The following is an 18521-nucleotide window of genomic DNA, read 5'->3' on the forward strand; positions in this document are numbered from 1 at the left end:
TTTTTTTTTTTTTTTTTTTTTTTTTTTTTTGCGGTACGCGAGCCTCTCACTGTCGCGGCCTCTCCCGTTGCGGAGCACAGGCTCCGGATGCGCAGGCTCAGCGGCCATGGCTCATGGGCCCAGCCGCTCCGCGGCATGTGGGATCTTCCCAGACTGGGGCATGAACCCGTGTCCCCTGCATCGGCAGGTGGACTCTCAACCACTGTGCCACCAGGGAAGCCCTATTTCATTCTTTTTTATGGCTGAGTAAGTAGTATTCCATTGTGTATATGTACCACATCTTCTTTTTTTTTTTTTCCACATCTTCTTTATCCATTCATCCGTCAGTGGACATTTAGGTTGTTTCCATGTCTTGGCTATTGTGAGTAGTGCTGCTATGAACATAGGGGTGCATGTATCTTTTTGAATTATAGTTTTCTCTGGGTATATGCCCAGGAGTGGGATTGCTGGATCATATGGTAATTCGATTTTTAGTTTTCTGAGGAACCTCCATACTATTTTCCACAATGGCTGCACCAACTTACATTCCCACCGACAGTGTAGGAGGGTTCCCTTTTCTCCACACCCTCTCTAGCATGTGTTATTTGTAGACTTTTTGATGATGGCCATTCTGACTGGTGTGAGGTGTGGTACCTCACTGTAGTTTTGATTTGCATTTCTCTAATGATTAGTGATGTTGAGCATCTTTTCATGTGCCTACTGGCCATCTGTATGTCTTCTTTGGAGGAATGTCTATTAAGGCAGTGGTCCCCAACCTTTTTGGCACCAGGGACCGGTTTCATGGAAGACAGCTTTTCCACTGGGGTGGGGGGTGCAGTGGGATATGATGGTTCAGGCGGTAATGTGAGTGATGGTTAGCGGCATATGAAGCTTCGCTCACTTGCCCGCTGCTCACCTTCTGCTGTGTGGCCCCATTCCTAACAGGCCACGGACCTGTAGTTGTCCGCGGCCGGGGGGTTGGGGACCCCTGTATTAAGGTTTTCTGCCCATTTTTCTTTTTTTAAAAAAGATTTTTTTGATGTGGACCATTTTTTAAAGTCTTTATTGAATTTGCTACAATATTGCTTCTGTTTTATGTTTTGTTTTTTGCCCACGAGGCATGTGGGAATTGTAGCTCCCTGACCAGGGATCAAACCCGTACTCCCTGCATTAGAAGGTGAAGTCTCAACCACTGGACTGCCAGGGAAGTCCCCTTCTGCCCATTTTTCGATTGGGTTGTTTGTTTTTTTGTTGTTGAGTTGTATGAGCCGTTTGTATATTTTGGAGATTAAGCCCTTGTTGGTCTCATCATTTGCGAATATTTTCTCCCATTCCGTAGGTTGTCTTTTCTTTTCTTTTCTTTCTTTCTTTTTTTTTTTCTTATGGTTTCCTTTGCTGTGTAAAAGCTTGTAAGTTTATTAGGTCCCATTTGTTTATTTTTGCTTTTATTTCTATTGCCTTGGGAGACTGACCTAAGAAAACATTGGTATGATTTATAAGACCAGCTTTTAATGTAAAGCCATTTAGAATTGGGGGATGAAACTATTTTTTAAAGTAAAATTTTATTTTCTGAGATTTTTCCTAATAAAAAATTTCACATTTATTTTAGTTGTATATGCTAAAACTGTTATAAAAAGACATCAAATAACTATTTAAACTTTAATTCGTATGGATTAAAATATACGTTGGGATACCTCTTGTCATCAGGTCTTTGTTATTGCTTACCACTTTAGCTTATAAGGCAGATTTATTTTTTGGAAATAATAAAATAACGTATCATACAGTTTTCCCATTTTAATTCATTTTATTTGGATTTTCTCCCTATTTTGGCCTTTCCTTTCTGTATTTGCCTGTGGTTAGGACTTCTCAGAGGAGTTGAGAAGCACAATAAAATATATTTTATTTTACAGGCAGTTTTGGTCTCTTTGCCATCACATGGTATAGTTAAGAGGGATTATATAATGAGATCTGTGTTAATAGATATGACAAGACGTTTCTCTATGTATTAATTTTTCTACTCTTGTCAAAATTTGGTCTAGCTTTTGGCTGCACTGGGGTGGGGACACATAATTTTTAGTAATTATAACAATAACTCGCTTTCATGGAACCGTTCCACTGTGCCCACCCAGTTTTAGGTTGATCACTTCACGTTTATCTCATTTAACCCTTCTAACATCGCTATGAGATTAACATCATTGTACCCACTTAACAGGCCTAGTTGATTAGGCAGTTTGCCCAAGGTCACATAGTTGGTGAATGGCAGAGCCAGGATTTGAACTCAACTAGTCTGTCTCCAAAGTCTGACGTCTTAACCATTGCACCATGGCTTCTTCCCAAACTAAAGATTGTACCCAGTGCCTGGCATGAACATACTACCCCAAGAATAAGAGTCTTGGTGTCTTGTCAGCTGAGCCAGCAAGCTCTTTTTCTTTTATGACAGACTCTATTATGATGTTGTGTAATGACATCCTGCAGGATTTACTTGGGTGTTTTTTTTTTTTAATAACAGTACAGCCCACCAAAGCTCAGATACGGGCAGCCATAGGTTGGGCTACACTTTTACTTCTGCCTTCCCTGCCTCATTTTGTGTCTCACCTCTACCCTGTGTAGTGTCTACCTCAGCCACTGCCACTTCCAGCACTGGGGTGGTTGGAGCAGAGGGGTCTGGGGAAGCAGAACAGGGCAGTCATTGGGAAAGCTTTTGTGGGGTCACACTCATGGTTCAAACCCAGCTTTTCCAGTTCTCAGTGCTGCCTGTGTAATTGTGTCTTTCTATTAAATTTTCTGTCTCATGGTTTTCTAGCCAGCAAATGTTTGTCCCACTATGTGCCAGTCACTGTTTTAGGCACTGGGTATCCAGTAGTGAATGAAACAGGGAAGCCTCTGCCCTCATGGAGTTTATGTTCTAGCAGTGGGAAGACAGATAATAAACATACAGATAAGGTGATGAAGAGTGCTTTGGAGAAAAAGCTGAGTAAGAGAAAGGAAGTAAGAGAAAGGATGGGTGAGTGGATGAGAAGTGGGAGGACTTGCTTTTTATGTAGGTGGAAGGGAAGGCCTCTCTGATAAGGTGACATCTGAGCAGAGGATATGTCATGGGAATCCCTAGAGAAAGACCATTTCAGGAAAGGACACAAGTGTAAAGGTCCTGGGGCACTGCCTGGTGTGTTGGAGAAACAGCAAGGAAAACAGTGAGGCTGGAGTGGAGTAAGACATGGCAAGAGGGAAGACCAAGGTAGTCAGTGAGACCAGATCGCCTAGGACTTATAAGCCATTTAAAGGAGTTTGCCTTTCCCTTTGAGGGAAGGGGAAATGATTGGTAAAGTTTAAGAAGAATGACAGAATATGACTTATATTTTATAAAAGGACCATTCTGTCTGCTATGTGGAAAATACATGTGGGGTAGGAGGGAGGGGAGAAAGGACAAGAACAGAGGAGACCAGAGAGGACATTATTATGGTGCAGTCATCCATAGGATTGGCTGTGGAATAGAAAAGAAAAGGAAGTCAAGGATGGTTCAGTGATTTGAGCCTGAGCAATAGGAACAGGTTGTCATTTGCTGAGATGAAGACTATGGGAGGAGTAAATTTAGCGTAGGGATGAAGAAAGGAGTTGGTTTTGGACTTGATAAATTTGTGACCCTTATTAGACATCTAAAATTGAAAGGCACCTAAAGACACACAATTATGTTTTCAGAAACAGTGGGATATTTTAAAAACACAGACTTAATTGAATCTTGAAATAATTAGATTTGGAAGAGACTTTTGAGTTTCTCTAGTACGTTCCTTTCATTTTACAAATTAGAAATACTGAGAGGTTAAATGCCTTCCCGAGAGTCAAATAGCCCTTACTACCTGTTGTGCAGTACAAAGAACCCTAGACTTGGAGTCAGGAGATACAAGTTTATACTGTAGTTTTTCTGGTTTTTTTTTTCTTGGTTGTTGTTTGTTTGTTTTTAATGCTAAACTTTGGGCAAGTCATTTATCTGCTCCAAGTCTGTTTTTCTTCTATCAGAATGGATAATAAAGACTTCCACTTTCTGTTAGGACTTGGAAAGTTGCAAAAATTAGACATTGCTGTTTCTACCCTAACAGTGGGAAAAGATAGAGAAGCTAGAAGATCACAGTTCTTTAAAAACCCTCTAGAGAGCTGAGGACACAAAGAAATCTAAATGAATTAAAATCCAGGATGTAATGTGCCCTTCCCAGAAAAAAGGAGACACATAGGTAACTTTCATCCATGGTGGGGACAGCAGGAGGAAGAAGACTCTGCTATAGACAGCTTGGAGAAATCAGCCAAACTTTTACTGCATGGGGGCGGAGTGACATTTGGAACCCTGAGGAGCCCCAGCCGCAGAGCTAGGCTGCACCTACCTCTCTTTCCCATGGGCCTTCACTGAGTACATGGATGTAGACCTGTGCTGGAGGCTGGGGCCAAGGGAAGAGAGCTGAGAACATCCTTGAGGTGGGCGGAGCCTTCTGAAGGCTTGGGGCAGGGCAGGAGAGTCAGCAGAAACCTCTCTGAGGCGGTACGGGCTTTCGCCAAATGTAAGGCAGGGCCACAATGGATGGGGCCCACGGGAGAGCTAAGAAATGTCCCTCTATGGCTGTCCAGGTTTTCAATCAGGACAAGGCAAAAAGGCTTTCAGACGGTGGAGTTAGAGTAACAGGGCAGAGAGAGAGCTCCTTAAGGAACAGACAGTAGAGGGTGCCTCTGCAGAGCAAAGTACTCCCCAGCTGGCAGCCAGAATGTAAAACAGGGTGCTCACTAGCAGCCTGGTTGTACAGCTCAAAGAGATCTGTGAAGTTTTACTAGTGTTCAGATCCCAACTTCTCTTGAAGATGAGCTTCTGATGTCACCCTAAAAAAATTTTAAACCATTCTTGAACTGAATCTGACTAATGCTACAACAAATCTGAAACCCAGGTCAACTAGAGATTAAAAGGATTCAATACCCGCCCCCGCCCCCCAGCAACCTAATTGAAGGAGGAACTGCCCTTTATGGAGGTAAATTACTTTTAAAAAATTCAGGTGTAATTGACATATAACATACTAGTTTAAGCTGTACAACAGAATGATTTGATATTTGTATATATTGTACAGTGATCACCACAATAAGTCTAGTTAACATCTGTCACCATACATAGAGAATTTTTTTTCTTGTGAGGAGAATTTTTAAGATTTACTCTTCTAGCACTTTCAAATATGCCATACAGTATTAATCACTATAGTTACCATGCTGTATATTACATCCCCATGACTTATTCATGTTATAACTGGAAGTTTGTACCTTTTGACCCCCTTCATCCATTTTGCCCACCCTCCCATTCCCCACCTCTGGAACCATAAATCTGTATATATACGAGCTCATTTTTTTTTTTTTATGATTACACATATAAGATTATTTGCCTTTCAAAGTGTTTGTCTTTCATTGTGTGACTTATTTCACTTAGCATAATGCCCTCAAAGTCCATCCATGTTGTTGCAAGTGTGAAAATTTTCCTTCTTTTTTATGGTTGAATAATATTCCATTGTATATATCTACCATATTTTCTTTATCTGTTCATTTATCGATAGACATTTCAGTTGTTTCCATATCTTGGCTATTGTACATAATGCTTCAGTGAACATAGGAGTGCCTATATCTTTTGAAACAATGTTTTTGTTTTCTTCAGAAAAATACTCTGAAGTGGAATTCCTGGATCGTATGGTAGTTCTGTTTTTTAATTTGTTGAGGAACCTCCATACTGTTTTCCACAGTGGCTGCATCAATTTACATTCCTACCAACAGTGCATAAGGGTTCCCTTTTTTCCACATTCTCACCAACACTTGTTATTTGTTGTCTTTTTGGTAATAGCCATTCTGACAGGTGTGAGGTGGTATCTCATTGTGGTTTTGATTTGTATTTCCCTGATGATTAGTGATGTTGAGCACCTATTCATGTACTTGTTGGCCATCTGTATGTCTTTGGAAAGATATCTACTTAGATCCTTTTCCCATCTTTTAATTGGATTTCTTGTTGGATATTAACTTCTTATCAAATATATGATTTGCAAAATCATTCAGTAGGTTATATTTTCATTTTGTTGATGGTTTGCTTTGCTGAGCAGAAGCTTTTTAGTTTGATGTAGTCCAACTTGTTTATTTTTGCTTTTGTTGCCTTTTCTTTTGGTGTCAAGTCCAAAAAATCATCTCCATAACTTATGTCAAGGAGCTTACAGCCTGTTATTTTCTAGGAGTGTTATGTTTTCAGATCTTACATTGAAAGCCTGTCATCCATTCTAAGTTAATTTTTGTGTATGGTATAAGACAGGGATCCAGTTTCATTCTCTTGCATGTGGCTGTCCAGTTTTCCCAGCACCATTTATTGAAGAGACTGTCTTTTCTCCATTGTATATTCTTTCTTCCTTTGTCATAAATTAATTAACTATAAGTGTGTGGGTTTACTTCTGGGCTGTCTGTTCTGTTCCATTGATCTGTGTGTCTGTTTTTCTACTAGTACCATACTTTTTGATTACTCTAGCTTTGTAGTATACTCTGAAGTCAGGGAGCATGATTCCTCCAGCTCTGTTCTTCTTTCCCAAGATGGTTTTATTTATTCGAGGTCTTTTGTGTTTCCATACAAATTTTGAGATTATTTGTTCTAGTTCTATGAAAAGTGCCCTGGGTATATTTTGATAGGGATTGCATTGAATCTGTAGATTGCCTTGGGTAGTATGGTCACTTTAACAATATTAATTTTTCCAATACAAGAATACAAGGTATATCTTTCCATCTGTGTCATCTTCAATTTCTTCACCTTATAGTTTTATAGTCTTAATGTCTTACAGTTTTCTGAATACAGGTCTTTTACCTCCTTAGGTAGGTTTATTTGTAAGTATTTTATTCTTTTAATGAGATGGTAAATGGGATTGTTTCCCTTATCTTTTTTTTCTTGTAAGATTTAATTTTATTTATTTTTGGCTGCGTTGGGTCTTCGTTGCTGCACGTGGGCTTTCTCTAGTTGTGGCGAGTGGGGGCTGCTCTTTGTTGCGGTGCGTGGGTTTCTTGTTGCAGTGGCTTCTCTTGTTGCGGAGCACAGGCTCTAGGTACACAGATTTCAGTAGTTGCAGCATGCAGGCTCAGTAGTTGCAGCATGCAGGCTCAGTAGTTGTGGTGCATGGGCTTAGTTGCTCTGCAGCATGTGGGATCTTCCTGGACCAGGGATTGAACCCGTGTCCCGTGCACTGACAGGTGGATTCCTATCCACCGCGCCACCAGGGAAGTCCCTGTTTCCGTATCTTACAGTTTGTTGTCAATGCATAGAAATGCAACAGATTTCTGTATATCAGTTTTGTATCCTGCAACTTTACCAGATTCATTAATAAGCTGTAGTAGTTTCTGGTGGCATCTTTAGGATTTTCTACACTTAGTATCATGCAAACAGTGACAGTTTTACTTCTTCCTTTCCAAATTTGGATTTATTTCTTTTTCTTGTCTGATTGCTGTGGCTAGGACTTCCAGTACTCTGTTGAATAAAAGTGGTGAGAGTGGGCATGTAATTAACCCACGCAAATGCTTTCAGCTTCTCACCGTTGAGTATGATGTTAGCTGTGGGTTTGTCATATATGGCCTTTAGTATGTTGATGTATGTTTCCTCTAGGCCCACTTTCTAGAGAGTTTTTATCATAAATCGATGTCGAATGTTGTCAAAAGCTTTTTCTGCATCTGTTGAAATAATCATATGGTTTTTATTCTTCAGTCTGTTAACGTGGTGTATCACATTGATTTTGAAGATATTGAAAAATTCTTGCATCCCTGGGATAAATCCCACTTGATTATGGCATATGATTCTTTTAATGTATTGTGGGAATCAGTTTGCTAATATTGTGTTGAGGATTTTTGCATCTTGTTCATCAGTGATATTGGCCTGTAATTTTCTTTTTTTGTGATATCCTTGGTTTTGGTATCAGGGTGATGCTGGCCTCACAGAATGAATTTGGAAGTGTTCCTCCCTCTGCAGTTTCTTTTTTTGGGGAGGGAAAATAGTTTGAGAAGGATAGGTGTTAACTCTTCTGTAAATGTTTAGTAGAATTCACCTGTGAAGCCATCTGGTCCTGGTCTTTCCTTTGTTGGGAGTTTTTAAATTACTGATTCAATTTCATTACTGGTAATTGGTCTGTTCATATTTTCTATTTCTTCCTGGTTCAGTCTTGGGAGATTGTACATTTCTAAGAATTTGTCCATTTCTTCTAAGCTGTCCATTTTATTGGCATATAGTTGTTTGATCACTGTTGTGTATGATCCTTTGTATTTCTGTGGTGTCACTTGTAACTTCTTTTTCATCTCTGATTTCATTGGGTTTTCTTGATAAATTTGGCTAAAGGTTTATCGATTTTGTTTATCTTTGCAAAGAACCAACTTTTAGTTTCATTGATCTTTTCTATTTTTTTAGTCTCTATTTCATTTATTTCTGCTCTGATCTTTATGATTTCTTTCCTTCTACTAACTTTGGGTTTTGTTTGTTCTTTCTCTAGTTTCTTTAGATGTAAGTTTAGGTTGTTTGAGATTTTTCTTGTTTCCTGAGGTAAACTTGTATTGCTGTAAACTCCTCTTAGAACTGTTTTTGCTGAATCCCATTGGTTTTGGATCATTGTGTTTTCATTTTCATTTGTCTCTAGGTATTTTTGATTTCCTCTTTGATTTCTTCAATGATCCATTGGTGGTTTAGTAGCATATTGTTTAGCCTCCATGTGTTTGTGTTTTTTGCATTTTTTTCCTTGTAGTTGATTTCTAGTCTCATAGCGTTGTGGTTGGAAAAGATACTTGATATTATTTCAGTTTTCTTAAATTTACTGAGGCTTGTTTTGAAGCCTAACATGTGATCTATCCTGGAGAATGTTCCATGTGCACTTGAAAAGAATGTGTATTCTGCTGCTTCTGGATGGAATGCTCTTTATGTATCAGTTAAGTCCATCTCATCTAATGTGTCATTTCAGGCCAGTGTTTCCTTATTGATTTTCTATCTAGATGATCTGTTCATGAATGTAAGTGAGGTGTTAAATTCCTCTACTATTATGTTACTGTTGATTTCTCCTTTTATGTCCGTTAATATTTGCCTTATATATTGAGGTGCTCCTGTGTTGGGTGCATATATATTTACAATTGTTCTGTCTTCTTCTTGGATTGATCCCTTGATCATTATGTAGTGTGCTTCTTTGTAACAGTCTTTATTTTAAAGTATGTTTTATCTGATAAAAGTATTGCTATTCTGGCTTTTTTTTGATTTCCATTTGCATGGAATACCTTTTCCATCCCCTCACTTTCAGTCTTTTGTGTCTTTAGATCTGAAGTGAGTCTCTTGTAGGCAGCATATATATGGGTCTTGTTTTTGTATCCATTGAGCCACGCTGTGTCTTTTGATTGGAACATATAGTCTGTTTACAGTTAAGGTAATTATTGATATGTATGTTCTTGTTGACATTTTGTTAGTTGTTTGGGGTTTGTTTTGTTTTGTCTTTTTCTTCTTTTGTTCTTCTCTTGTAATTTGACTATTTTTAGTGTTATATTTGAATTCCTTTTTCTTTTTTTGTGTGTATATCTATTTTTGATTTTTGTTTTGTGGTTACCATGAGATTTTTATATAGCAATCTATATATATGTGATTTAAGTTGCTGATCTCTTACTTTCAAATGCGTTTTAATAACCCTGTCTTTGTACTCTTCTCCCCTCACGATTACTGTTTTTATATTATATCTTTTGTCTAATTGTTTCATGTATCCCTTAACTGCTTAAGTGATTTTGATAGTGATTTTACTACCTTTGTCTTTTAACCTTCCTACTCACTTTATGTGTGGATGATTCCCTACCTTTACTGTGTGTTTGCCTTTACTGATGAGCTTTTTCATTTCATAATTTTCATGTTTCTCATTGTGGCCTTTTCTTTTTTCACCTGGAGAATTTCCTTTAATATTTGTTGTAAAGCTGATTTGATGATGCTGAACTCTTTTAGCTTTTGCTTGTTTGTAAAGTTTTTGATCTTTCTATCAAATCTGAATGAGAGGCTTGCTGGGTAGAGTATTTCTTGGTTGTAGGTTGCAGGTTCTTCCCTTTCATCATTTAAAATATATCATGCCACTCCTTTCTGGCCTGCAGGGTTTCTGCTGAAAAATCAGCTGATAGGCTTATGGGAGTTCCCTTGGATGTTATTTGTTGCTTTTCCCTTGCTGCTTTTAAGATTCTCTCTTTATCTTTAATTTTTTGTCATTTTAATTACAGTGTGTCTTGGTGTGTTACTCTTTGGGTTAATCTTGTATGGAACTCTCTGCCCTTCCTGGACTTGGATGACCGTTTCCTTTTCCAGGTTAGGGAAGTTTTCACCTGTTATTTCTTCAAATATGTTCTCAGCTCCTTTTTATCTCTCTTCTCCTTCTGGGACCCCTATAATGTGAATATTTGTACACTTGATATTGTCCCAAAGGGCTCTTAAACTGTCCTCATTTCTGTTTGTTCTTTTTCCTTTTTGCTGTTTAGTGGCAGTGATTTCTACTACTCCATCTCTCAGCTTGCTGATCCATTTTTCTGTATCATTTAGTCTACTGTAGATTCCTTCCAGTATATTTTTCATTTCAGTTATTGTGTTCTTCATCTTTCTCTTGTTTTTTATGTTTTCTCTTTGTTAAAAACTTTTAACTTCTTACTCTGTGCATCCATTCTTGTCCTGAGTTCTTTGATCATCTTTATGATCATTACCCTGGACTCTTTCTTGGGTAGATTGCGTGTCTCCACTTCACTAAGTTCTTATTCTAGGGTTTTATCTTGTTCCTTCATTTAGAACATGTTCTTCTGTCACCTCATTTTGCCTAAGTTGCTGGGGTTTTTTTTGTTTTTTTGCGGTACACGGACCTCTCACTGTTGTGGCCTCTCCCGTTGCGGAGCACAGGCTCCAGACACGCAGGCCCAGTGGCCATGGCTCACGGGCCCAGCCGCTCCGCGGCATGTGGGATCTTCCTGGACCGGGGCACGAACCCACGTCCCCTGCATCGGCAGGCGGACTCTCAACCACTGTGCCATCAGGGAAGCCCCGCTGTTTGTATTTTTATGTATCTGGTGGGTTAATTACGTTTCCTGACCTTGGAGAAGTATTCTTCTGTAGGAGATGTGCTATGCACCCTAGCAGTGCAGTCCCCTATCGTGGCCAAACTGTATGTTTAGCAGTTCCCCCTATGAGAGCTGCATGGTTCCTTCTGTTGTGGCAGGCTGACTATGTGGACAGTCTGGTAGCCTTGGTTGGCCCCTACTCTGGTTGGTTGCCAGGCCATGCTTTGGCCGTGCTTTGGGAGGCCGTTGGCTACTGGTTGGTGGAGCCTAGTCACGAGGCAGCTGACTGCTGTACCCCAGGGGGCCCTGGGGCTAGTCCTGGCTCACTGGTGGGTGGAATCAGGGTCCAGAAAACTTTGGGGCTGTTGCCAACCTACTGATGGGTGAAGCCAGGTCTTGGGATTAATGCTGGACTACTAGCAGTCACAGTTGGGTCCTGGAGTCTGGCTGTAGTACCCAGGGATCACAGAGCTGGTGTCAGATAATTGGTGTGTGGGGGTGGGGGGTGGGGGCGTTTCCTGACACAGTTGAATATGGGGTCCAGGGTGTTGGGAAGCTTGTTTTTGCCTGCTAGTGGGAAGGATTGGGGCCCAGCTGGTCCCAGGGTAGGGTCTGGCCTACTGTGGGCAGGCTGGGTCTGCAGGCTGTGGGATTGTGCCTTTCTTACGTCTGGTGCCTGCCCCCTGGTGGGTGAGACTCGTCCAATGGCTAGAGCAGCCTCTGGGAGGGCAGGGCTGGTGCCTGCACATTGGTGGGTGGAGCTGGGTCCTAGCCCTCCGGTGGGCAGGGATATGTTCAGAGGCAAGTGTGGGCTCAGGAAGTTTTAGGCAGCCTGTCTGCTGATAGGTGGGGTTGTGTCCCCATCCAATTAGTTGCTTTGCCTGAGGCATCCCAGCACTGGTGCCTACAGGCCGTTGGATGGGCCAGGTCTTGGTGCTAATGAGCTAGAGGGAGGGTTCCACAATGGTGCCTGGCAGCACCATTGTCCACGCAGTAGAAAGAGCTCCCAAGATTGGCTGCTGCCAGTGTCTGTGTCCCCAGGGTGAGCCACAGCTCCCCCCCACCTCCCTCCAAGGAGACTCTCCTAGACCAGTAGGTAGGTCTGGCCCAGGCTCCTATCAAATTACTGCTTTTGCCCTGGGTTCTAGAACATGTCAGATTTTGTGTGCACCTTTTGAGAGCCAGGTCTCTGTTTCCCCCAGTCCTTTGAGCCTCCCAAGGTTAAGCCCTGCTGACCTTCAAAGCCAAATGCTCTGGGGGCTTGTCTTCTTGGTGCTTGACTCCTGGGCTGCAGAGCCCGATGTGGGGCTTAGAACTCTCACTCCTGTGGGAGAACCTCTGCAATATAATGATTCTCCAGTTTGTGGGTTGCCCACCCCGTGGTATGGGACATGATTATATTGAGAGTCTGCCTCTCCTACCCATCTTGTTGTGGTTCCTCCTTTAATTGTAGAAGATCTTTCTCTGGTAGATTCTGGTCTTTTTCATTGATGGTTGTTCTGCAAATAGTTGTGATTTTGGTATGCTCGTGAGAGGAGGTGAGCTCAGTGTCTTTCTACTCTGCTATCTTGGCCAGTCTCTCCTCCCTTTCTCTGTCAGTTTTTTCTTTTCAGAGAAACATCTCTTAGTTTCATTGATCCTTGTAAATTAATTATTTTTTTATGCACAATATTTGGTGTGGAATAACAAATTATGAGACATGGAGAGAAACAAAGAAATGTGACCCATGGTCAGGAGAAGAGCTAAGAGAAACAGTCAGTGATGGTCCAGATGTTGAACAGTTGGAATGGATGAACAGTTAGAAAATTTTAGCAGGAAGATGGAAGACTATAAAAAGACTGAACTGGGAATGCTAGAAGTGAAAGTATGAGTCAGACATTAAATATTCATTTGATGGGCCTAATAGCAGACTGGACATAGCTGGCAAACCCCAAGCAGAATAAGTACAAAGCTGAGGAATATTGCTAACTTAACGCTATTAAATCTTCCAATTCATGAACATGGGATGTTCAAGCCTTCTTTAATTTCTCACAACAGTGTTTAGTGTAAGTTTTCAATATATAATGTCAGGCACTTCTTTAGTTAAATGTATTCCTAAGTTGTTTTTTGTTTTGGTTTTTTTTGGCTGTGTTGGGTCTTTGTTGCTGCACGCAGGCTTTCACTAGTTGTGGTGTGCAAGCTTCTCATTGCAGTGGCTTCTCTTGTTGTGAGGCACAGGCTCTAGGTGCGCGAGCTTTGGTAGTTGTGGCACACAGGCTCAGTAGTTGCTGCATGCGGGCCCTAGAGCACACAGGCTTCAGTAGTTGTGACGCATGGGCTCAGTAGTTGCGGTGTGTGGGCTCTAGGGTACGCGGGCTTCAGTAATTGTGGCGCGTGGGGCCAGTAGTTGCGGCTCTCGGGCTGTAGAGCACAGGTTCAGTATATGTGGCCAACAGGCTTAGTTGCTCCACAGCATGTGGGATCTTTCAAGACCAGGGATCGAACTCATTGTCCCCTGTATTGGCAGGTGGATTCTTAAGCACTGCGCCACCAGGGAAGCCCCTTTTTTTCTTTTGATTGAGGAACGTTTTAATAATATCCCCTTTTTTTTTCTGTAGGTTTTCTCAAATAATGATGAAGGCCTTATTAACAAAAAGTTACCCAAAGAACTTCTTTTGAGGTAAGTGTAGATAAACTTTAAAGATTTCAGATATGATTCAGTCATCAAGTTCCAAGACAATCTTCTTTCTCACTATGAGTCCATAGCTTAGAAAAACAGACAGAATTAGCCTAACTGACTTTTTGTTTTTGTTTTATAGAATGCTGTTCAGCTTGTTGTTAAATTTTACTTGGTCTAATCCAGAATGTACTAAGTATGTACGTAGCATTGGTCTGGATTCTTTTTGTAATGTGGTAAGTATTGTAATAATCCTCAGTAGGTGCCACTGTTTGGGTATTAGTAGGTTATCTCAATGTAGTCAGTAACACGAGGAGAGATTATTAAGGTTGTGAGCTCCTGAAGTCATAGACATTTAGATGTTTTTCTGATCAATAATTACACTATATGTTCTTACTGAGCACTTAAAGTGCTATCAGCCCAAATATTGATGTTTTTATTCACTTTATGAGAATTATTGTGCTAAGTGACACTACTATAGAACAGGCTTTTTGTGCTTTATTTTTTAGCATTACTGAATATACAGTTAATGGTATTTTGCTTGTCGTTTTGGGAAGTAAAGCTATCAGCCAACATTTGTTGAACCTGAGGCACTGCAGTTTCCTTTAGTACTCTGCAAGCATCAAGCAAATCTTACTTAATTTTGGATGTTATATTTTAATTGTTAACAAACAATACACGTACACATGGTGATCTTTGAGTGGCATTTCCCAAACTCTTCATATCACTGATATTTCACAAAACAAAACAAAAAAAACAGGTTTTGTGATCAAGTAAGTATGGGAAAAACTGGGTTAACAAAACCAGTTTCTTTACCACATAACCTCTCAGAGCCCTAATAGGCTAATATGCATGGTGATGCTCCCAGATGAATAGTTGTGGCATTTCAGATTTACTGACCATGGAACGCTTTTAATATTCCTTGGAAAATTTTTTGGGAAATGCTGATATATAGTAAGAGATTGAGCAGCTTACTCTGTTCCCTGGCTGTGCTAAATCTCATTTTAACATTTAGGGGATGAGTATGAATGTGTGTTTTGTTTACATGTTGGAGTCCATCACAGAGTTGCTCTATAAATGCCACGGATTGCTCACCTTTTCCACCTTGTATGTTAGACTTTTGTTCTTGAGTCAGGAATGGGGTGAAGGCTTAGGGTCTTTGTGGTGGTGATCACATTTTAGGGGCTTCAGGGTGGCATTTCATTAGTCATCAGGTGTTGTTTGACACTGTTGCCATGAGCTCATTCTACTCAGTTAATAAAGAAGAAAATTAATTCATGGCAGGATCACATGAAAAATACAGCAGTTATGTTTTATTTCAACAAAATAAATATTTGTTAAGAGAGAATATTCTTTGGCATTTTAGACCATTTTAAAGTTAAGAAAGTGGTAACAAGGAAGGAATGATATGTTTATCACATAAACCCAGAGGGTCTTAATCAAGCACCGTAAGCTGTTAGAACCAGCGTGGTTATTAGGGTGGGCTGGCTGTTACTATGCAGCGGTCGGCGATGCCATCCACACCAGACCACTGAGTGAGTGATGTTTCCCAGAATTGTGCAATGTTTCATTCTTGGTCTGAACATTTTTCTAGCACAGACATCAAACTGTAATGTGAATATGTCATTTTTACCCTGGGGACTCATAACCAGCTTCAGACCGACCCATGTTAGTCATTTAACACTGGAGTGTGATTAAACTCCACCCTTCCCCTGAATACTGCTGCTGTTTTGACTCAAGGCTGCTAACTTAATATTCTTTCCCTTTTGGTAGGGTTAGCTTTTATACTGTACTCAGCCATGGTACTGTTTCTACCTACTGACCAAAAAGGGCCGGTGGGGGGCGGGGCGGGTGTTGGAATTACATCACTTTCCGTGCTAGTGTGATTTTTGAACTGCCGTTTTAGAAATATTAGTTCTTTTAAACATCCATGATGGACCCAGCTTTCAAAAATCCTGGAGTTATAGTTTTTGAATTATGCTAAGGCTCATACATAGATCATTTTTAAAAAAGAATTGTCATTTGGGAGCAAATGTTCATAGATTTGCATTCCCACTTCTGTTCTAATTTTGGAGTCTGTAAAGGGAATTTAAATTTTGAAGTACTGCCACAACAGGTCTTCTCTGACTCTTCATTCTCAAAACTAACTCTAGCCAGATATTAATTTTTGTTGGTCTTTAAATCATTTCTGCCATTTTACTCTCAGACTTTCTATTCTCAATAGTAGCAGCTCTCCCCTTTCCCGGCTACTTTTTTTAAGCAAAATTTTGAAGAAGGGTTTGAGCCAGGTTACCAAAGCAGACATCTTCATCGTTCGTTAATTCCACAACAAAGTGAGTGAGTGCTACAAATTCCCCACCTCATGGAGCTTAAGTGTTGATTGGTTTTGCTAAGATAAATGATGTCTTCATACTTTCAGTCTGTCTTAGGCTTACATTTTTACTTCATATAGTAGACTTCTTTGTGACAGAGCAGACTGTTGTTCCTGTTCTCGTTGAATTCCTATTTACTTTCAGTCTTACTTCATCAATAGGTGTGAATTCCTTGAGTGTACGATAATCTTATTTGCTTGCAGCCAAGGTCACTTTCTCTTCTGCCATTTTTTACTGCATCTGTTACCACCCTCTTAAATTCTCTGCTAGCTTCCATTACTGATCATATTAAGTGAATCTTCAGCTTACCCTCTGGAACCGTTAACAAACCTGGAACTATGTGATTTTTAAATTTTTTAATGTTTGTTTGTTTATTTATTTATTTATTTTGGCTGATCCTGGTCGTAGTTGCGGCACTTGGGATCTTCGTTGCGGCATGCGGGATCTTTTAGTTGCAGCATGCTGACTTCTTAGTTGTGGGATGCATGCGGGATCTAGTTCCCCAAACAGGGATCTAACCCAGGCCCCCTGCATTGGGAGCGTGGAGTCTTATCCACTGGAGCACCAGGGAAGTACCTGGAACTATGCACTTTTCATCTCTCTATATCACTTTGAATCCACTCAGAAAAAATCTGAGTTTTTTTTATCTGATCATCTTATTGCTAGTTTTAAGACTACCCGATATTATTAATTCACAGGTCCCTTCTGCTACCCATTTTTAGTTTGTTACTTAACAAGCTTTTACATTTGCTTTTTCTATCCAGCTTTCACTTATAAATTAAAGATATTTGAGTTCTCCCTCTCTACCTTTCACTCTCCCACAGTTCAACAAATAGCTTGTAATTTTACTGTTCCTAGGGAGTCACTTATATAATGCTTATAACAATGGGAATATATAGTTTGTTGTAATGTCTATATCTGTTAGTGAGTTGGGTTCTCCTTGCATGTATTTGTCCTCGTTGTTATTGTCTGTATTTTGGAGCTAAACTTGCTTGAGATTTCAGCTCTCCCCATTTACTAGTTGTGTGACCTTAAAGTGACTTCACTCTCTGGGCCATAATTTCCCATATCTGTAATAGTAATAGTTCTTAGCTTAGGGGGTTGTTGGCTGGCTCTGAGTACCTGGCGTTTAATAAATGTTATCTCTTATTATTATTTTTAAAAAATATTTATTATTTATTTATTTGACTGCGTCAGGTCTTAGTTGCAGCATGCGGAATCTTTCGTTGCGGCACATGGGCTTCTCTCTAGTGGCGGCACGTGGGCTCTCTAGTTGTGGCACGGGCTCTAGAGTGCACAGGCTCAGTAGTTGCAGTGTGTGGGCTCATTAGTTGCAGCACATGGGCTTAGTTGCCCTGCAGCATGTGGGATCTTAGTTCCCCAACCAGGGATCGAACATGCGTCCCCTGCATTGGAAGGTGGATTCTTAACCACTGGACCACCAGGGAAGTCCCTCTTATTATTATTAATTAATATCAATTTTGGATCTCTGAATACTTAATAAATACTGTTGACAGTGCAGTTGGTTTTAATACAAACAACTGAAACAAGCAAGCTGTCCTGATACGGATCTTAACATATGCTACTGATAACAGTCTCAGTAAAATACCTGATTATTAAGTAAGTTAATGTAGCCCGGTGCTTCATTTCATCAACCTACACTAATTCAGTCTCAATGGAAATTGCATACTACCATCTGACATTAAACTGACAACTACTGGAGCTTGAGCAGAATAGTGGTGGTATTATGACAACTGTTAATTACTTTGTATTATAAAAAAGGCAGTCTCTTGGAAGGAACCATTCCTCTTTTGAGAAAAGTCTTATATGAGCAAATATTAGCTCACAACTCAGATTATAAATTTTAATATTAATTTGTTTGACCTTAAGTTTTTACTTCTGTTATGGTTGCTCTCAGGCGCTAGTGATGAAATGAAAATGCATGTAAACTTCATAGGAATAGGGAGTGCTACATGCAGTAAATATTTTAAAACGTTCTGAGAAGACATGGCTTTTGTTAGTAATAAATAATAAACCTCTTATTAGACATATTTTTAAAAACGAAATCACCGTTATCTGTATAATTGTATTTCCTTTTAAAATGCATGTGGGGACTTCCCCAGCGGTCCCATGGTTAAGACTCCGAGCTTCCAATGCAAGGGGTGCAGTTTCGATCCCTGGTTGGGGAACTAAGATCCCACATGCCGTGCGGCATGTCCAAAAAATAAAAAATAAAAAAAAGTATGTGGATCCATGACAAAATTAAATCCTGATCATGTTTGTTGGCTTGATGAAGGAAGGTTTGATTGCCTCAAACAGGAGAGGTGAGGCTAATCATTTCGGGCAAACGGAATCAACTACATAATTACCTATAATTTGGCAGTTTTACTAGTTTGCTAGGGAAAATTATAAAATGAAGTAAAATTACAAGCTAT

The 18521-nt window shown here is 40.1% G+C and overlaps 1 protein-coding gene across 3 annotated transcripts in view; it reads left to right on the forward strand.

Annotated features, from left to right (window-relative positions):
* The window catches only part of FBXL2 (F-box and leucine rich repeat protein 2), a 79808-nt gene that overhangs the window by 3439 nt on the left and 57848 nt on the right, over nucleotides 1–18521 (forward strand). For 2 of the 3 annotated variants that reach the window (XM_029242294.1, XM_029242295.1), the window contains exon 2: nucleotides 13656–13717. In XM_029242294.1, the coding sequence (XP_029098127.1) occupies nucleotides 13656–13717 (62 nt within the window). Of the gene's footprint in view, nucleotides 1–13655; nucleotides 13718–13856; nucleotides 13951–18521 lie in introns of all 3 variants that reach the window. The other variant, XM_029242297.1, reaches the window with a different exon arrangement.

This window comes from Monodon monoceros, unplaced genomic scaffold (genome assembly GCF_005190385.1).
Source record: "Monodon monoceros isolate NGI ecotype Baffin Bay Population unplaced genomic scaffold, NGI_Narwhal_1 Super_Scaffold_3, whole genome shotgun sequence".
NCBI lineage: Eukaryota > Metazoa > Chordata > Mammalia > Artiodactyla > Monodontidae > Monodon > Monodon monoceros.